General features: G+C 34.2%; 2 protein-coding genes across 2 annotated transcripts; both read left to right on the top strand.

The window, feature by feature from the left end:
• Positions 1-6,989: 6,989 nt before the first annotated feature.
• LOC126728428 (uncharacterized) lies at positions 6,990-8,198 on the top strand. Its single transcript, XM_050434249.1, has 4 exons — positions 6,990-7,100; positions 7,314-7,367; positions 7,490-7,633; positions 7,794-8,198. The coding sequence occupies exons 1-4, from the start codon at positions 6,990-6,992 to the stop codon at positions 8,196-8,198; spliced, it is 714 nt and encodes a 237-aa protein (XP_050290206.1).
• Positions 8,199-19,610: 11,412 nt separating this feature from the next.
• On the top strand, positions 19,611-20,819 carry LOC126728427 (uncharacterized). The gene is made up of 4 exons (XM_050434248.1): positions 19,611-19,721; positions 19,935-19,988; positions 20,111-20,254; positions 20,415-20,819. Exons 1-4 carry the CDS (start codon positions 19,611-19,613, stop codon positions 20,817-20,819), a joined length of 714 nt encoding a protein of 237 aa, XP_050290205.1.
• Positions 20,820-21,933: the final 1,114 nt, after the last annotated feature.

Genomic DNA, 21,933 nt, shown 5'->3' with positions numbered 1-21,933 from the left:
AGAAAAGAAAAAAAAAAAAAAACATTTTTTAAGAAATTTTTATATTTCCATAAAAGTGATTTTAAATTTTTTTCTAAAATTATCCATTAATCTGACCCCTCTTTAATATGAATTATATCTCAAATTTGTATAATAATTTAATTATAATAAGGGAAATGTTAACAAATGCTCTAAGGGCATTTGGTGCAGACACAAGATACAAGCCCCCAATTATACATGTATGGGAGGAGAAGTAAAAAGAAGACGGCCCAACCTGTGGCCTTATGGATGGAGCCTGTTAGTTATTGGGCTTGAGATTAAGCAAGCCCAAGAATTTAATAATTAAGGTTTCTTTATGCATTTTATTGTTAGCTATTTATGCACTTTTTTAGATTACTGTAAGATGACTTTTGAGAATTATTAAAAATGTGAGTTTCTTTTACATTGGTGCCGACTATAATTTTGCTCGGTGCTGACTCCAAGCAACCCTTAGGTGCTGACTCCTAGGGTTTATCCTTTGTTTAATTGCTCCATTGAAATACTGTGGTTGTCCTACGTCAGTTTTGGTATTAGAGCTGGGTTTCGTTCCATACAACACAACCGTAAGCAACCACTTGAAAGCAAAACCATCAAAAGAGCAAGCCAGCCAAATATGATAGTATCTTTCAAGTTTTTTCCCCATGATATCTTGAACAAGCCAAAACCAGCCCCTGCAATCCGTATATACCCCCAAGCCCCATATGAGTTTTTCACCCCCAAGCCAACAGAGAAGCTAGCAACGCCTCCCAAGTCGGTGACCACCATCTGTGCCCGCCTTTAATCACAGAACCCACAACCCAAAAAAAAAAAAAAAAAAAAAAAAAAAAGAAATGAAAAAAAAGGTGACCCATGTAAGCCCATTAGCCACTAGCCACCGAAGCCCATCATTACCCTCGACCACCACTGCTGAGATTGATGAGCAACTAACATTGTTGAGACCCGAGACAAGCAACCACTGGTCTTCCATGTTTCATGTCGCCGCTGTCCGTGCCTCCTTCGCGGTGCCACCAGGCTTTGGTCTCCAATGCCGGCCATAGACCCTTATCGTTGAGACAACCTCTGTTTCCAATTTAAATTCTTTCGAGTTTTGTTAGTCAGTTTTGAGTTTCTGTTCTCTTAGTTTATCGTGTTTGACTTTTTCTTTTGTTATTTTCATTAAAAAAAATCAAAAGGAAAAGAAATAAAGTGTTGTTTCTATGACAGCCCATTGCATGTGTTGGGCCCTTAAGTTGCTTACCCACAGTTCCATTTTGTCCAAACAGACCCACTCACTTGAGGAGCCATGCCCGTGACTGTAGTGCAGTATGTTGGCCACTAACAAGGGTACAATTCTTACTCTCTTTTGGTGGATTCAATTTTGTCTCATTAAAAAATATTATCTTTCTATTTTTTATGTGCATATCCTACTATACTCCATTGGCCTACCCATTTTGTGCTCAAGGAAGCTATTCTATTATTTGTTATTTCTTTCAGTACCCATTCAAAAATTCAAAAAAAAAAAAAAAAAAAACCAATTTCTTTGAAATATCTGTTTCTCATTATTAATTGTGGAGCTTATTGGAATTGACTTTTATTTAGGCTTTCTCTCAATATTGTGAACACTGTCACTACTTGACTGCAATTTATTTCTTTGATTCATTGATCTAGTCTCTACATGCACTCTTGTTTGAACTTAATTTAAATTGAGAATTGGTTACTTGAAGTGTCCATAATTTACTCGATAGGGTAGAGCGAATTGAAGCATCTAAAAGAGAGACCATTAACCATCAAGGAGATAACATGCTTACGCAAAAAACCACGGTTACTTTAATAGGGCTCCAAACTTTGAACATGATCACTATAATCACAATGGCCTTAGGGATTATGATGATTGGATGCCCAAGGAAAAGATAGAAGCACCCACCTTTGATGGCTGCCTATACCCATGGGTTTTCACTGATTAGTTACATCAAATTGAGAAATTTTTGACTATTACCATTGGGCTGAGAATAAGAAAGTGAGGTATGCTAGGATGAAGTTAATTGGTAGAGTCGACCTTTTCTGGGAGGACCATGAGGAAACCCTTAGGTGACGACGTGACCTCCCATTACTGATTGGCTTGACTTGAGATGAAGCATGCACTCTCGAGGAATTATCTTCCTCCAACTTATAGGAGCTCCTTCCTTGAGGAATGAGATCACCTAAAGCAAGGCACTGCTCCTGTGGCTGAATATATAGAGAAGTTCATGGAGTTCAAGAGGCAAATTCGAATAGTTGAGGAAGAGGTTGTCACACTCAATAGGTTCAAGAAAGGTTTAAATGCAAACCTACTAGGCGAGATTACCACCCGAGGAGTCACTACCTTAAGAGAAGCATATGACCTTGCTAGGAATTTTGAACTAGCATCCAAATCTATCTTTTGGCAACGTTCTGAGCTCTAGAGTGTTCCCACCAACCTTCAACCTTTTGGTAGCAAATCTAGACTTGCCTTACCCCCAAAGGTTAACCCTAATAGCACCCCAATAGAAAAAGAGGATAAGGGAAAAGGTGCGGTCATTTACCACCCATGCGTGACATACAACACGCCATAGATTTTGTGCTCGAAGAGATCCCACCTAACTTGCCTCATTATAGGATAAGCCCTGTAGAGTATGCTGAGTTGTAAAGGTAAGTAGAAGAACTACTTAGGAAGGGTTTTGTTTGTGAAAGCATGAGTCCGTGTGCAATCCCTGCACTCTTAACTCCAAAGAAAGATGGAACTTAAAGGTGTGTGTTGATAGTCGTGCCATCAACAAGATCACTATAAAATATCGTTTTCCTATCCCTCGATTGGATGACATGTTGGATATGATGGCTGGAGCAACAATCTTCTCCAAGATAGACTAGAAAAGTGGCTATCGTCAAATTTGGGTTTGTTCTGGTGATGAGTGGAAAACTGCCTTCAAGTCGAAGGATGGTTTATATGAGTGAATGGTCATGCCTTTTGGATTGTCCAATGCTCCTAGTACTTTTATGAGAGTGATGACTCAAGTCCTCAAGCCTTTTATGGGGAAATTCTTAGTTGTGTACTTTGATAACATCCTCATCTATAGTTAGGGAGTAACACTTAGACCACCTAACTCAAGTTTGTACTACCCTTAGGAAGGAGAGGTTATATGGCAACCTCAAGCGCTCTTTCTTCACTGATAAAGTAGTCTTCCTAGGTTTCATAGTATACTCTGAGGGAGTTTCTGCCGACCCCCAAAAGGTTTAAGTGATTATGGATTGGCCCAAGCCCAAAAATATCCATGAAATTCGAAGCTTTCATGGGCTCGCTTCCTTTTATCGCTGATTCATCGAGGGGTTTAGTACCATGTCCCCCATCACTGATTGCATGAAACAAGGGGAGTTTGTTTAGACTAAAGCTGCTGTTAAAGCTTTCAATGAGGTAAAACAAAAGATGACTGAGGCACCTGTCATGTGTCTCCCTAATTTTACCAAGCCTTTTGAAGTGGAATGTGATGCCTCAAGTATTGGTATGGGTGAGTACTTAGTCAAGAGCGCCACCCAATTGCTTATTTTAGTGAGAAATTGAATGATGCTAAGCAAAAGTACTCCACATATGACAAAGAATTTTATGCCATTATTTAAGCTCTTTGGCATTGGCGCCATTACCTGATGTCTCGAGAATTCATTATCTACTCTAATTATGAAATTTTGCATTGTCTCCATTCCCAAAAGAAGCTAAATTTTAGGCATGGTAGTTGGGTTTAATTTCTGCAACGCTACTACTTTATGGTGAAACATAGGGCGGGAGTTGAGAATAAGGTTGCTGATGCACTAAGTTGAAGGGTGTCTTTGCTATCCATCATAAGTGTTAAGGTTACTGGGTTTAAACAACTCAAGGGTGACTATGAGTCATGCCCAGATTTTGGGGATTTCTACACTAGCCTAAGTAATGCCCTATGGCCAATCCTAGATGATTATACCCTTCAAGATGGTTACTTGTTCAAAGCCAACAAGTTATGTATCCCTCAGTTTTCAGTGAGAGATTTCCTAGTTTAGGAGATACATGCGGAAGGCCTTGTAGGTCATTTTAGCTGAGACAAAACAATTGAGGAAGTGGAACATCAATTCTATTAGCCTGGTCTGAAGAGGGGCATTGCGAAGATAGTTGGTCAGTGTCGTACATGTTAACTAACCAAACATCGCAAGCAAAACACTGGCCTATACATGACTCTACCTGTGCCAGATCGCCCGTGGCAGGATGTAAGTATGGACTTTGTGTTAGGTCCGCACAACTAACACAAATTTATAAACAATAGATAGATAACCTTATAGTTACTAAAGGTTGTCACATATAACGGCGGTTCTCGCCCGCCACTACAAGTGCAATTAGTCTATTTTAATTGATGCCCTATAGCAATGCTGTGTGCTCACCCCTAAAGGTGGACACCAATAGCAGTGCACATAACCCGCCACAATAGCCTCTTTTTCTCATAGTGTCTATTATACGCTAGTCTAGTCAACCCTTTTTTTTAAGGTGGTGTGGCTAGATCAAAAACTAATATATTTCAACCAAATGATAGGACTAAGTTGTGTATTATTTAAATCTGTTTTGAAGGGAAAAAAGACATGTACTTATCTTTGTATCTTGAATCAAAAGGTCCAAAAATAAAATGCAAAAGAAAGATGCTCAGATGCAATACAATCCAAAAATATCACTATGTAAACTTTCTAATATAGTGAAATCAAGGGCGTTTGAATTTGAATTTTTTTCTCATTTGGAAGAAATTAAATAAAGGAGATAATAAAATTTCCCAATGCAAGTTCAATATTATTTTTCAAACAGCTCATTGAAACCCTATATTTTTCATATTGGTTTTTAAGATTCAAATTCCTAAAATGGATTTCTAAGGAAAGAAACATGCTTTGTCAACTATATTCATGGAGGAAAGAAAAAAATAATGAATTATAGCTACAAAAAAATTATTAAAAAAAAGGAAAAAAGAAGAGACCTAACCCGAACTGAATGTTAAGTTTCGGGTGAGAGTTATTTCGGGTCAATTTTTTCAGGTTGAATTTCGAGTCGGGTCTTAACCCGACCTGAACTGGATAATGCACAACCCTAATGCCAAAGGTGCATGATGGTATGAGTCATGATATTAAAATACACGTATTTCTTTCTTCTTTTTGAGAAACAAAATAATGAAATATACATGAACAGTAAAGATTTGGATAACCTTGTGTAATTTAAGGGAAATTTTATCTTTATCACTGGCATTTATATTGTAAGTAAATAACCTCTTATATATTTTTAGAATCTACACTCCATATAAATGCAAATGATGAGGATAAATTTTCTCCCAAGTTATACGAGGTTATCCAAACCTTTACCATTCATGTGTATATATATATATATATATATATATATATTAACAAGTGTACATTAAAAAGCAAACTCAACTACTAAGGTCCAAGGATCCATGGCTTTCAAAGCATTTGTTATTTTATATGTCTTATCATATTTTAGTTCATTCCATAATAGAGCCATGATAAAGGGGAATAATCTCAATGATTTGGTTTCAGAAATACAACTTGATCAACCCAGCAAAAGTATTTTGGTATTATCTATTATTTATTTGTTAATAGTTTTACTTGTGCAAGTAATTCTTATTATTCTATATCAATTTTTATTTCTTCTAAATATTCCATGTCAAATTAGTGCAAAAGCAATTGCAATTTTCATTTCCTTATAGCTTGAGATTTAGTCTAACAATAATAAGATTTTCGCAGACTGAGCATGGAGACACCTATGATTGTGTAAATATATACAAGCAATCTATTTTTGAACATCCTTCATTCAGAAATCATACAATTCAGGTTCATATTGTTACCTTATTTGCATTATATTTTCATCAAAATTTAAATTCAATTTCAAGGTATCCTAGAAAATGACTAGGGCATGCACAAGCTTACATAGTGTGTGCCACAATCATTTTGAAATCGATCGATTTAATAACTCATAATAAATTTTACAAATCTAAGGATGTAACATTTTATTTAAATTTTAAATGGTGTGAAACTTTGTAGATTATCAAATTTAGGAAATGAAATATTAACCATCAAATGATTCTTCTCCATTGTATTTGAAATTTAGAAGATCCTATTCCTTACAGTTTGGCCCCGGACATGTGGAAATTCCGTATCAAATTCTCTTTTTCTCTTTGCCAGAAAACATTACCCAATAACAAATGTACAAAAAAGGAACATATATATATATATATATATAAAATAAAAATAGATAAATAATAAAAAGAAGATGTTTTTCGTTGGTTGCATATATACTAGACAGTGGAATAGAGTGTTTTAGAGAAAAAAAAAGTGAAATCAACTTATTTTTTTTATTTTTTTTATATATATATATATATAGAAATTTGATGCTAGTTTAACAACTTGGATGCTTATTTTTTAATATTTCGTTTGAAATGATATGTTTTTTTACTGAAGTATACAAAATACTTAACAGATGAGACCTAGCAATAAAATAAGAAAACTAGCAGCCAAAATGCAACCCAAGAAGCTGCCGCTTGGTGTCCAATATGCAAAGATAGAGTTAAATGAAGCGTGCCCAAAAGGCACCGTCCCTATTCTAAGAGTCGCAGACAAAGATCTACCTAATGATGTATCAAATTTCAATAAGTCTCTGTTTTCTTCATTTGATCCATTGGATGCTTATATAGAAGTAAGTGAGATAAGGTTTTTCTTTACTTAATGTTGGTCATGCCTCTTTTTTTTTTTTCTTTTTCTTTTCTTTTTTTTTTGGGGACAAAATTTAGCTATAACCAATTTTGTAACTAGACTTTGTCTTTTTTTTTTTTTTCTTTTTTTTTTTTCTCCTTTTTGTAATACAATTAAAGGCTTCTTAACTTCAACAGAATTCATCCTCATAGTTTGCAGGAATATTTACAAAAACAACCCCAGACAAAAAGTATCAATCGATTGGAGCCAAAATGAGTGTATGGAATCCAAGTGTTAGTGGACCTTTCCAATATAGTTCAGTTGCAATCTCAGTTGAAGCAACGTTTGGAACTGACTTCGAACAAATACAACTTGGGTGGACTGTAAGTATTAAGGAAGAGATATAATTGTTCGATTAATTTTTAAATTTTTTTGAAAAGTATACTTTTTTTTTTAACCAATAAATTCCATAGTTACAATGAAAGAGAAGTTCTTAAATTTTTTTTCTAGGTAAACTACAAGACTCTTGCCTATTTTTGTATAGTTGAATTACAACATATGCTTCAACTTTATTTATAATTTCTGATATTGTTCAGGTAAACCCAAACGTGTATGGTGATACACGCACCCATTGGTTTTTTCAAATGACTGTAAGTACTTTTTATCTTTAAATAGATTTAAGGTTCTTGGCAGGATGATTTTTTTTTTCTTTTTTTGGGGCACAAATACATAGTACTAACTTAATTTGAATTTCACACTATACATGGACTAGAACAAAAGAGTTCCACATTGTCATAATCTTGCTTGCTTGGGGTTCGTACAAACTAATACCAAAGTACCAGTTGGAAGTGTTATAGAGAAGGTCTCTGATTACGGTACCGCTGATCAAGTGGTTCTGTCTTTCTCCATGATTTGGGTAATAATTACTTCTTTTTTCTCTTTTCTTTTTTAACATAGGATTTGAATGCATGTTTACAACTAGAAATTTAGTTTATCAAATAATTTTTTTGCATGACTTCTGATTTCCATTTTTTCCCTTTTCCTTTTTATTGTATTTGGTTAAATGATAACAATAGGATGGAGCAGCTTCACCTAGAACTGGAAAATGGTGGGTGTATTTTAATACTGAACTTGATCCAATTGGATATTTTCCAGACGAACTATTTTTTGAGTTAAATTCAGGAGCTGACACATTGAAATGGGGAGGCTATGTTTTCACTGGGCCAAATGATAATGCTAGCCCTCAAATGGGTAGTGGAAAATTTGATAATGGAATATATCAGCGAACTGCTTACATGACTAATGTACAATATATAGATGCCAATAATCGACTAGTTCGCTCGCCAAATAATATTCAAACTGCCGAGTCTCGTTGTTTCCTTGAAGGGGATGAATCATACAAAGACGACACAATAGAATATACCTTTTGTTTTGGCGGAAAAGGTGGCATACGAGATTATTGTTATCATGGTGCACGTTGATAAAAACCAATAAAAAGCTTGTCACATCAATAGTTTGTGGCTATTGCATTACATTTCGTGCTTAATATAATAATGGCAAAATTTGAATTTTTGTTCCTTTCTTTGTGGGTTTTTTTTTTTTTTTTTTTGTCCTTGATTTTTTATTTTATTTTATTTTAGTTCCTAGAAAATCAATTGTTGAGAAAGTTAAAAAATATTTTTAGTCAGAGAAATATTCCAAAAGCTCTAAACCAGACCCATGTTACCCTTATCCCAAATTACATACAAATCCAATTAAGACACAATTAAATCACCAAACTATATTTGATAAACTAGCCATCGTAGCTTCACTTCCATCCTCCCAACTCTTCTCCATGATATTCCTCTTCTACCTACAATATTTAAAAAATGAAAAACCACATTACTCAAACAAGAAATTGTAATTAAGATGTCATGTATTCCTTTGGCTTATGGAACCCAATGCACCATTTATCACTCCATGCACCAACCATTTCAATCTCAAGCAAAAACATAATTAACAGCACTTTTCGTCAAAATAGAGAGAGAGAGAGAGAGAGAGAGAGAGATTTTATTTATTAGAAGTGTGTGTGTGTGTATTTATCACTATTTATTATAAGTATATGAGTAGCATACATCTTAGAAGTAAATATGTAATTTAGTGGTAGAGCTACAATATCATAATTCAGCAAAACATAGATATAGTTCCTTAACAATTATACCTTATATTTCTCAATTGATTTGAACTGTACCTAAACACACTTTTCTAAGTTAATAGACACTCATTCAATAGGCCTTGAAATGAAAACCTCACCCTTCACTCTATTCTTTCAAGAGGAGAAGGTGCATATATACAGCACTATATTGTTTACTATTCTCATTGTAATGAACGAAGCGACCAGCTCATATCTCATATATAAGATTCAAAAATACCTTTTGGGTGAAAGTGACACCAACTTTAATCTCTCCACAATAACAATGATCTTTGCGAACCACACTATATTTGCAAGGGTATAACTCAGCATTTCCATTCTCCACTCCTACTGCTATTAAATCCTCCATATTGATGCTGTAAATGGAAAACTTCTCTATTATGTGAGGAAGGAAAATCAAACAACAGATATATAAATATATATATATATATTTATATATATAATGCACATCAAAAATTGCATTCCATGCTCTACATTATCCCTACAATCAACTACCCTCATTGTTTAAGTCTAAATGTATTTTCTAATGGCTTCAAGCCACATAAAAAAATTATTCCTTAAAAGTGCAGGCTTTAGCCACGTTTCAAAAACACAGTTATAGACCCTAAAAACGCAACTATAGGCTATAGCCGCATTTGTAGACGTGGCCACAGGTCCCCCTATAGCTGCATTTTTCCACCTACTATAGGCTGAGACTTATACAAAATGAGGCTACAGATCTGCTTTGGGCTGCGTTTAAAATGCAGTTATAGCCTGGACCTAAAGCTGTGTTTTTAAAATGCGGCTATAGACCATCTTTGGGCTGCGTTTAGAAACGCGACTATAAACTCGTGCATTGGGTTTTTCTATAGCTGCGTTTCTAAAAACGCGTATATAGGTTTTTTTTTTTTTTTTTACCTTTTCTTTTTTCTTGTAAAATCTATAATTCCTGCCCAGAACAATGGCCAACACTTAACAGATGCAACCAATTGCAACCAACAAAACAATTGCCAACACTCAACAGTTCCCAACCAATTGCCAGCAAACAAAACAAGTTCATTGCCAAAAGATTGCATTGCCCAAATAATTAACATAAACAAAACAAGTTCCCAACAAAAGATTTTTACATCACAAAATGCATAACCCTCAAGGATTTTTTACATCACAAAAAATTGTCAGCAAGCATCATGGTACTTGATCAGCTAGTTTCCAACAAGCATCATGGTACTTGATTGGTCAGTCCAATGCTCGTTGCTACAACCAATTACCTGTGACAATGAGAACACTGGAAATTGGGTTGAATTGGGCTCGCAAAAATCCCTAAGCTTGGAACACTTGAAAACAGTGCAAACACTTGAAAACACTCATGAATCGTGGAACTATCCGCTACATTTAGCAAGTGTAAAAAGGCATGTGTAAAAATGTTCACTTGAGAGGTTTTTAGAACAAGGATACTTTCCTATCTACATTCATGGTTGAAATTTTCTAATTTGATTTTATGTCTTATAGTACATCTACTTCCCTACTTCTTGCTTCATATATACTAATGTGGGACCTTCAAATTTGAATAAAACCAACAAAGGCAGGAATATATCTGATTTTTATTTTTATTTTTTTCCCAATATAGTTGTATATGTAACACACCTACTTGCATTATATAGATTAATCATGTCACTTGACAACATGCACACTAGGAAAACTTTTATAACTCACTTCTAAGTATTACTTATGAAAATTGATTGTACTCCTAAAAATTAGGCAATGAATTTCAATGTCATCCACATAATTGGAAACAAGGTCATAAACATCCCACAAATTGAACTGCTCATAAAAGAACTAGTCAACCAAAGAGTACAACTTACAAGCAAAATGGCCTAAGCACACATTCAAGAAGAAAAACAATTCTAGAAAAGAAACAGGGACAAAGCAACACACTTAAGTTTTTCCCAACCGACATTGAAGGCCCGCTTCATAATCCCTATGTTTTAAAGGCTTCCTCTGCATTGGAGGACCTTTTACTGCAACAAAATCAATGAATCACATCAATTTTTCACACCCATTGGTCTACACTTCAGCAGAGCCAATAATTTCAACATAAAAGACACCCAATATTAATTCTACAAGCCAATTAGTCTAGAATTCAGAGGGTTCAATTAACATGCATACACACTAATACACACATGTACACTGCGTCAGAGTACAACAATCCAATATTGATTCTGCAAATTGATTATCTATAATTCAAAGGGTTCAATTAACACACACACACATACAAATACACAATATTAAGTCTGTAAACCTGTTACTCTACAATTCAGACAGTTTAATTAACGCATGCATACAGAGTACAAACATTGAGCCAAATGAATTTTGCAAACCCTTTAGTCTACAGTTCATAGGGTTCAATAAACACACACACTTGCACGCAGGCACACCTAATATTAATTTTGCAAACCTATTACTCTATGATTTAGAAGGGTTCAATTAACAAATGTGCGCGCACACACAAATAGTCAACAGCCAATACTATTTTTGCAAATCCATTACTTTACAATTCAGAGGGTTCAATACACACACAATAGTATTTTTGCAAATTCATTAAACTACAACTCAAAGGGTATGAGTAAAACACACACACATATACTAAAACCAATCAAACCAAAAACAAATACAAATTCAATTAAAAAAAAAAAAGATAATCAGCTTAGAATTACTTACAGTTGGACTTAGATCGTGACTCTTCGTCCTACAGTTCAAAAAAAATGAACCGCAATTAACTAAGAGCAATTCATCACAATATAAATATAAAAAATAATAAAAATTGAAAAACAAAAACTTTGAAAATGTAATAATTAAAATAAATTACCTGTCTTTCACGCTATAGTTCATCGGTAGCCGAAATGGGAAACTTGTCATTGGTTGTAATTCGGTTGAGGGACTTGTAACTAAGCACACGGGCCAAGACGTATCTTGTTTTTAACAAAATTATTGAAATAAATTTAAGTCAAACTTAGATTGTGCAATTTACATTTTAGCCTTGATATGACGTATAAGGATACCACTTAAAACCAAAAACTTAGACTTATAAGTTTGGAGTCAACTATATTATATTAACCATCCACTTTTATTATTATTATTTAATGTAAGTTTGAACCCTAGATGCAGGGAAAGCTCAAGGCCTAATATTTTATTGATTTCAACCTTTATATAAAGGCTCTATCGCATTATAAAAAGGTCCAAAATTGTAGAGTGAAGATGGAGATATTACATTCATTGCTACATCAATTTATGTGCTTTATGTGGTAAAATTTATAATACCTTTAGCATTTTTCAAGATTATATGATAATAAGTGTTTAAAAATAAATAAATAAAAAAAGGTTGTACAATGTTGATTTTTATCTCACCTCCAGAAAGGTCTCCAAAATATTATACCAACAAAAACTAAACCCAATTGAAAACCAAACTATTTTGGGAAAAAAATTGTTTTGATGTTGTAATTGTTGTCAGACAATATTCTACACAACATGTTGTCAACAGTACTTACCTAATCTTTCATATGGCTACACATCAAACAATCTCTATCTCTATATGAAATTAAAATTTTCTTTAAAAAAAAAATGAAATTAACATTATGGTCCGTTTGGATTGAGGGGGAGGGAGGGCGAGTAGAGTAGAGTTAGTTCAGCCTATTTTCAGCCAACTCTGCTTTACTCTCCTCCACTCCTCCTCCCTCCCCCCTTAATCCAAACAAACCCTTAGTTTGGTTAGTATTAATTCATAAAATTTCCAATTCATCAAATTAAGATTGATTATTTCATTAGTATTAAATAAATTTTTTTTAATTGATATTTAAATATAAAGGTTCCACTTAGGATTATCACCTTAAATGTCTCTGTTAAAAGGACCAAGAAATAAGAACAATTTGAGTTACAAATCTCTTGACTATTCATACAAGGCATCAAAATGAGGTCTTTTGAGATGAAGTTTCATCCATAAAATTATGAGAAAGTCTGTAGATGCAAAAAATTTCATACCTAACTGATGTGGCAGATCATTAGTGGTAGGTGATACATGACGTTAGTAATAGGTCTAGATAAAAACCAATAAATGCTTGTCCACTCAACTATTGTGATTTTTATTTATTTATTTTTTGTCTATAGCATTGCTATGAAATTAGTAAGTATCAATATTTGATGAGAAAAGAAAAAAAAAAAAAAACATTTTTTAAGAAATTTTTATATTTCCATAAAAGTGATTTTAAATTTTTTTCTAAAATTATCCATTAATCTGACCCCTCTTTAATATGAATTATATCTCAAATTTGTATAATAATTTAATTATAATAAGGGAAATGTTAACAAATGCTCTAAGGGCATTTGGTGCAGACACAAGATACAAGCCCCCAATTATACATGTATGGGAGGAGAAGTAAAAAGAAGACGGCCCAACCTGTGGCCTTATGGATGGAGCCTGTTAGTTATTGGGCTTGAGATTAAGCAAGCCCAAGAATTTAATAATTAAGGTTTCTTTATGCATTTTATTGTTAGCTATTTATGCACTTTTTTAGATTACTGTAAGATGACTTTTGAGAATTATTAAAAATGTGAGTTTCTTTTACATTGGTGCCGACTATAATTTTGCTCGGTGCTGACTCCAAGCAACCCTTAGGTGCTGACTCCTAGGGTTTATCCTTTGTTTAATTGCTCCATTGAAATACTGTGGTTGTCCTACGTCAGTTTTGGTATTAGAGCTGGGTTTCGTTCCATACAACACAACCGTAAGCAACCACTTGAAAGCAAAACCATCAAAAGAGCAAGCCAGCCAAATATGATAGTATCTTTCAAGTTTTTTCCCCATGATATCTTGAACAAGCCAAAACCAGCCCCTGCAATCCGTATATACCCCCAAGCCCCATATGAGTTTTTCACCCCCAAGCCAACAGAGAAGCTAGCAACGCCTCCCAAGTCGGTGACCACCATCTGTGCCCGCCTTTAATCACAGAACCCACAACCCATAAAAAAAAAAAAAAAAAAAAAAAAAAGAAATGAAAAAAAAGGTGACCCACGTAAGCCCATTAGCCACTAGCCACCGAAGCCCATCATTACCCTCGACCACCACTGCTGAGATTGATGAGCAACTAACATTGTTGAGACCCGAGACAAGCAACCACTGGTCTTCCATGTTTCATGTCGCCGCTGTCCGTGCCTCCTTCGCGGTGCCACCAGGCTTTGGTCTCCAATGCCGGCCATAGACCCTTATCGTTGAGACAACCTCTGTTTCCAATTTAAATTCTTTCGAGTTTTGTTAGTCAGTTTTGAGTTTCTGTTCTCTTAGTTTATCGTGTTTGACTTTTTCTTTTGTTATTTTCATTAAAAAAAATCAAAAGGAAAAGAAATAAAGTGTTGTTTCTATGACAGCCCATTGCATGTGTTGGGCCCTTAAGTTGCTTACCCACAGTTCCATTTTGTCCAAACAGACCCACTCACTTGAGGAGCCATGCCCGTGACTGTAGTGCAGTATGTTGGCCACTAACAAGGGTACAATTCTTACTCTCTTTTGGTGGATTCAATTTTGTCTCATTAAAAAATATTATCTTTCTATTTTTTATGTGCATATCCTACTATACTCCATTGGCCTACCCATTTTGTGCTCAAGGAAGCTATTCTATTATTTGTTATTTCTTTCAGTACCCATTCAAAAATTCAAAAAAAAAAAAAAAAAAACCAATTTCTTTGAAATATCTGATTCTCATTATTAATTGTGGAGCTTATTGGAATTGACTTTTATTTAGGCTTTCTCTCAATATTGTGAACACTGTCACTACTTGACTGCAATTTATTTCTTTGATTCATTGATCTAGTCTCTACATGCACTCTTGTTTGAACTTAATTTAAATTGAGAATTGGTTACTTGAAGTGTCCATAATTTACTCGATAGGGTAGAGCGAATTGAAGCATCTAAAAGAGAGACCATTAACCATCAAGGAGATAACATGCTTACGCAAAAAACCACGGTTACTTTAATAGGGCTCCAAACTTTGAACATGATCACTATAATCACAATGGCCTTAGGGATTATGATGATTGGATGTCCAAGGAAAAGATAGAAGCACCCACCTTTGATGGCTGCCTATACCCATGGGTTTTCACTGATTAGTTACATCAAATTGAGAAATTTTTGACTATTACCATTGGGCTGAGAATAAGAAAGTGAGGTATGCTAGGATGAAGTTACTTGGTAGAGTCGACCTTTTCTGGGAGGACCATGAGGAAACCCTTAGGTGACGACGTGACCCCCCATTACTGATTGGCTTGACTTGAGATGAAGCATGCACTCTCGAGGAATTATCTTCCTCCAACTTATAGGAGCTCCTTCCTTGAGGAATGAGATCACCTAAAGCAAGGCACTGCTCCTGTGGCTGAATATATAGAGAAGTTCATGGAGTTCAAGAGGCAAATTCGAATAGTCGAGGAAGAGGTTGTCACACTCAATAGGTTCAAGAAAGGTTTAAATGCAAACCTACTAGGCGAGATTATCACCCGAGGAGTCACTACCTTAAGAGAAGCATATGACCTTGCTAGGAATTTTGAACTAGCATCCAAATCTATCTTTTGGCAACGTTCTGAGCTCTAGAGTGTTCCCACCAACCTTCAACCTTTTGGTAGCAAATCTAGACTTGCCTTACCCCCAAAGGTTAACCCTAATAGCACCCCAATAGAAAAAGAGGATAAGGGAAAAGGTGCGGTCATTTACCACCCATGCGTGACATACAACACGTCATAGATTTTGTGCTCGAAGAGATCCCACCTAACTTGCCTCATTATAGGATGAGCCCTGTAGAGTATGCTGAGTTGTAAAGGTAAGTAGAAGAACTACTTAGGAAGGGTTTTGTTTGTGAAAGCATGAGTCCGTGTGCAATCCCTGCACTCTTAACTCCAAAGAAAGATGGAACTTAAAGGTGTGTGTTGATAGTCGTGCCATCAACAAGATCACTATAAAATATCGTTTTCCTATCCCTCGATTGGATGACATGTTGGATATGATGGCTGGAGCAACAATCTTCTCCAAGATAGACTAGAAAAGTGGCTATCATCAAATTTGGGTTTGTTCTGGTGATGAGTGGAAAACTGCCTTCAAGTCGAAGGATGGTTTATATGAGTGAATGGTCATGCCTTTTGGATTGTCCAATGCTCCTAGTACTTTTATGAGAGTGATGACTCAAGTCCTCAAGCCTTTTATGGGGAAATTCTTAGTTGTGTACTTTGATGACATCCTCATCTATAGTTAGGGAGTAACACTTAGACCACCTAACTCAAGTTTGTACTACCCTTAGGAAGGAGAGTTTATATGGCAACCTCCAGCGCTCTTTCTTCACTGATAAAGTAGTCTTCCTAGGTTTCATAGTATCCTCTGAGGGAGTTTCTGCCGACCCCCAAAAGGTTTAAGTGATTATGGATTGGCCCAAGCCCAAAAATATCCATGAAATTCGAAGCTTTCATGGGCTCGCTTCCTTTTATCGCTGATTCATCGAGGGGTTTAGTACCATGTCCCCCATCACTGATTGCATGAAACAAGGGGAGTTTGTTTAGACTAAAGCTGCTGTTAAAGCTTTCAATGAGGTAAAACAAAAGATGACTGAGGCACCTGTCATGTGTCTCCCTAATTTTACCAAGCCTTTTGAAGTGGAATGTGATGCCTCAAGTATTGGTATGGGGGAGTACTTAGTCAAGAGCGCCACCCAATTGCTTATTTTAGTGAGAAATTGAATGATGCTAAGCAAAAGTACTCCACATATGACAAAGAATTTTATGCCATTATTTAAGCTCTTTGGCATTGGCGCCATTACCTGATGTCTCGAGAATTCATTATCTACTCTAATTATGAAATTTTGCATTGTCTCCATTCCCAAAAGAAGCTAAATTTTAGGCATGGTAGTTGGGTTTAATTTCTGCAACGCTACTACTTTATGGTGAAACATAGGGCGGGAGTTGAGAATAAGGTTGCTGATGCACTAAGTTGAAGGGTGTCTTTGCTATCCATCATAAGTGTTAAGGTTACTGGGTTTAAACAACTCAAGGGTGACTATGAGTCATGCCCAGATTTTGGGGATTTCTACACTAGCCTAATTGATGCCCTATAGCAATGCTGTGTGCTCACCCCTAAAGGTGGACACCAATAGCAGTGCACATAACCCGCCACAATAGCCTCTTTTTCTCATAGTGTCTATTATACGCTAGTCTAGTCAACCCTTTTTTTTAAGGTGGTGTGGCTAGATCAAAAACTAATATATTTCAACCAAATGATAGGACTAAGTTGTGTATTATTTAAATCTGTTTTGAAGGGAAAAAAGAGATGTACTTATCTTTGTATCTTGAATCAAAAGGTCCAAAAATAAAATGCAAAAGAAAGATGCTCAGATGCAATACAATCCAAAAATATCACTATGTAAACTTTCTAATATAGTGAAATCAAGGGCGTTTGAATTTGAATTTTTTTCTCATTTGGAAGAAATTAAATAAAGGAGATAATAAAATTTCCCAATGCAAGTTCAATATTATTTTTCAAACAGCTCATTGAAACCCTATATTTTTCATATTGGTTTTTAAGATTCAAATTCCTAAAATGGATTTCTAAGGAAAGAAACATGCTTTGTCAACTATATTCATGGAGGAAAGAAAAAAATAATGAATTATAGCTACAAAAAAATTATTAAAAAAAAGGAAAAAAGAAGAGACCTAACCCGAACTGAATGTTAAGTTTCGGGTGAGAGTTATTTCGGGTCAATTTTTTCAGGTTGAATTTCGAGTCGGGTCTTAACCCGACCTGAACTGGATAATGCACAACCCTAATGCCAAAGGTGCATGATGGTATGAGTCATGATATTAAAATACACGTATTTCTTTCTTCTTTTTGAGAAACAAAATAATGAAATATACATGAACAGTAAAGATTTGGATAACCTTGTGTAATTTAAGGGAAATTTTATCTTTATCATTGGCATTTATATTGTAAGTAAATAACCTCTTATATATTTTTAGAATCTACACTCCATATAAATGCAAATGATGAGGATAAATTTTCTCCCAAGTTATACGAGGTTATCCAAACCTTTACTATTCATGTGTATATATATATATATATATATATTAACAAGTGTACATTAAAAAGCAAACTCAACTACTAAGGTCCAAGGATCCATGGCTTTCAAAGCATTTGTTATTTTATATGTCTTATCATATTTTGGTTCATTCCATAATAGAGCCATGATAAAGGGGAATAATCTCAATGATTTGGTTTCAGAAATACAACTTGATCAACCCAGCAAAAGTATTTTGGTATTATCTATTATTTATTTGTTAATAGTTTTACTTGTGCAAGTAATTCTTATTATTCTATATCAATTTTTATTTCTTCTAAATATTCCATGTCAAATTAGTGCAAAAGCAATTGCAATTTTCATTTCCTTATAGCTTGAGATTTAGTCTAACAATAATAAGATTTTCGCAGACTGAGCATGGAGACACCTATGATTGTGTAAATATATACAAGCAATCTATTTTTGAACATCCTTCATTCAGAAATCATACAATTCAGGTTCATATTGTTACCTTATTTGCATTATATTTTCATCAAAATTTAAATTCAATTTCAAGGTATCCTAGAAAATGACTAGGGCATGCACAAGCTTACATAGTGCGTGCCACAATCATTTTGAAATCGATCGATTTAATAACTCATAATAAATTTTACAAATCTAAGGATGTAACATTTTATTTAAATTTTAAATGGTGTGAAACTTTGTAGATTATCAAATTTAGGAAATGAAATATTAACCATCAAATGATTCTTCTCCATTGTATTTGAAATTTAGAAGATCCTATTCCTTACAGTTTGGCACCGGACATGTGGAAATTCCGTATCAAATTCCCTTTTTCTCTTTGCCAGAAAACATTACCCAATAACAAATGTACAAAAAAGGAACATATATATATATATATAAAATAAAAATAGATAAATAATAAAAAGAAGATGTTTTTCGTTGGTTGCATATATACTAGACAGTGGAAGAGAGTGTTTTAGAGAAAAAAAAAGTGAAATCAACTTATTTTTTTTATTTTATATATATATATATATATATATAGAAATTTGATGCTAGTTTAACAACTTGGATGCTTATTTTTTAATATTTCGTTTGAAATGATATGTTTTTTTACTGAAGTATACAAAATACTTAACAGATGAGACCTAGCAATAAAATAAGAAAACTAGCAGCCAAAATGCAACCCAAGAAGCTGCCGCTTGGTGTCCAATATGCAAAGATAGAGTTAAATGAAGCGTGCCCAAAAGGCACCGTCCCTATTCTAAGAGTCGCAGACAAAGATCTACCTAATGATGTATCAAATTTCAATAAGTCTCTGTTTTCTTCATTTGATCCATTGGATGCTTATATAGAAGTAAGTGAGATAAGGTTTTTCTTTACTTAATGTTGGTCATGCCTCTTTTTTTTTTTTCTTTTTCTTTTCTTTTTTTTTTGGGGACAAAATTTAGCTATAACCAATTTTGTAACTAGACTTTGTCTTTTTTTTTTTTTTCTTTTTTTTTTTTCTCCTTTTTGTAATACAATTAAAGGCTTCTTAACTTCAACAGAATTCATCCTCATAGTTTGCAGGAATATTTACAAAAACAACCCCAGACAAAAAGTATCAATCGATTGGAGCCAAAATGAGTGTATGGAATCCAAGTGTTAGTGGACCTTTCCAATATAGTTCAGTTGCAATCTCAGTTGAAGCAACGTTTGGAACTGACTTCGAACAAATACAACTTGGGTGGACTGTAAGTATTAAGGAAGAGATATAATTGTTCGATTAATTTTTAAATTTTTTTGAAAAGTATACTTTTTTTTTTAACCAATAAATTCCATAGTTACAATGAAAGAGAAGTTCTTAAATTTTTTTTCTAGGTAAACTACAAGACTCTTGCCTATTTTTGTATAGTTGAATTACAACATATGCTTCAACTTTATTTATAATTTCTGATATTGTTCAGGTAAACCCAAACGTGTATGGTGATACACGCACCCATTGGTTTTTTCAAATGACTGTAAGTACTTTTTATCTTTAAATAGATTTAAGGTTCTTGGCAGGATGATTTTTTTTTTCTTTTTTTGGGGCACAAATACATAGTACTAACTTAATTTGAATTTCACACTATACATGGACTAGAACAAAAGAGTTCCACATTGTCATAATCTTGCTTGCTTGGGGTTCGTACAAACTAATACCAAAGTACCAGTTGGAAGTGTTATAGAGAAGGTCTCTGATTACGGTACCGCTGATCAAGTGGTTCTGTCTTTCTCCATGATTTGGGTAATAATTACTTCTTTTTTCTCTTTTCTTTTTTAACATAGGATTTGAATGCATGTTTACAACTAGAAATTTAGTTTATCAAATAATTTTTTTGCATGACTTCTGATTTCCATTTTTTCCCTTTTCCTTTTTATTGTATTTGGTTAAATGATAACAATAGGATGGAGCAGCTTCACCTAGAACTGGAAAATGGTGGGTGTATTTTAATACTGAACTTGATCCAATTGGATATTTTCCAGACGAACTATTTTTTGAGTTAAATTCAGGAGCTGACACATTGAAATGGGGAGGCTATGTTTTCACTGGGCCAAATGATAATGCTAGCCCTCAAATGGGTAGTGGAAAATTTGATAATGGAATATATCAGCGAACTGCTTACATGACTAATGTACAATATATAGATGCCAATAATCGACTAGTTCGCTCGCCAAATAATATTCAAACTGCCGAGTCTCGTTGTTTCCTTGAAGGGGATGAATCATACAAAGACGACACAATAGAATATACCTTTTGTTTTGGCGGAAAAGGTGGCATACGAGATTATTGTTATCATGGTGCACGTTGATAAAAACCAATAAAAAGCTTGTCACATCAATAGTTTGTGGCTATTGCATTACATTTCGTGCTTAATATAATAATGGCAAAATTTGAATTTTTGTTCCTTTCTTTGTGGGTTTTTTTTTTTTTTTTTTTGTCCTTGATTTTTTATTTTATTTTATTTTAGTTCCTAGAAAATCAATTGTTGAGAAAGTTAAAAAATATTTTTAGTCAGAGAAATATTCCAAAAGCTCTAAACCAGACCCATGTTACCCTTATCCCAAATTACATACAAATCCAATTAAGACACAATTAAATCACCAAACTATATTTGATAAACTAGCCATCGTAGCTTCACTTCCATCCTCCCAACTCTTCTCCATGATATTCCTCTTCTACCTACAATATTTAAAAAATGAAAAACCACATTACTCAAACAAGAAATTGTAATTAAGATGTCATGTATTCCTTTGGCTTATGGAACCCAATGCACCATTTATCACTCCATGCACCAACCATTTCAATCTCAAGCAAAAACATAATTAACAGCACTTTTCGTCAAAATAGAGAGAGAGAGAGAGAGAGAGAGAGAGATTTTATTTATTAGAAGTGTGTGTGTGTGTATTTATCACTATTTATTATAAGTATATGAGTAGCATACATCTTAGAAGTAAATATGTAATTTAGTGGTAGAGCTACAATATCATAATTCAGCAAAACATAGATATAGTTCCTTAACAATTATACCTTATATTTCTCAATTGATTTGAACTGTACCTAAACACACTTTTCTAAGTTAATAGACACTCATTCAATAGGCCTTGAAATGAAAACCTCACCCTTCACTCTATTCTTTCAAGAGGAGAAGGTGCATATATACAGCACTATATTGTTTACTATTCTCATTGTAATGAACGAAGCGACCAGCTCATATCTCATATATAAGATTCAAAAATACCTTTTGGGTGAAAGTGACACCAACTTTAATCTCTCCACAATAACAATGATCTTTGCGAACCACACTATATTTGCAAGGGTATAACTCAGCATTTCCATTCTCCACTCCTACTGCTATTAAATCCTCCATATTGATGCTGTAAATGGAAAACTTCTCTATTATGTGAGGAAGGAAAATCAAACAA

The sequence above is a fragment of the Quercus robur genome, chromosome 5 (genome assembly GCF_932294415.1).
Source record: "Quercus robur chromosome 5, dhQueRobu3.1, whole genome shotgun sequence".
Classification (NCBI taxonomy): Eukaryota; Viridiplantae; Streptophyta; class Magnoliopsida; order Fagales; family Fagaceae; genus Quercus; species Quercus robur.
The sequence above is the reverse complement of the archived record's forward strand: the minus strand, read 5'-3'. Positions and strand labels throughout refer to the sequence as shown.

Bases quoted from the DNA above. Each gene is read 5' to 3' on its own strand.
- LOC126728428 (XM_050434249.1), top strand. From the start codon at position 6,990: ATGAGTGTATGGAATCCAAGTGTTAGTGGACCTTTCCAATATAGTTCA. The intron at 7,101-7,313 runs GTAAGTATTAAG...GATATTGTTCAG, and splicing joins AAATACAACTTGGGTGGACT to GTAAACCCAAACGTGTATGG. The intron at 7,368-7,489 runs GTAAGTACTTTT...TACATGGACTAG, and splicing joins ATTGGTTTTTTCAAATGACT to AACAAAAGAGTTCCACATTG.
- LOC126728427 (XM_050434248.1), top strand. From the start codon at position 19,611: ATGAGTGTATGGAATCCAAGTGTTAGTGGACCTTTCCAATATAGTTCA. The intron at 19,989-20,110 runs GTAAGTACTTTT...TACATGGACTAG, and splicing joins ATTGGTTTTTTCAAATGACT to AACAAAAGAGTTCCACATTG. The intron at 20,255-20,414 runs GTAATAATTACT...TGATAACAATAG, and splicing joins TGTCTTTCTCCATGATTTGG to GATGGAGCAGCTTCACCTAG.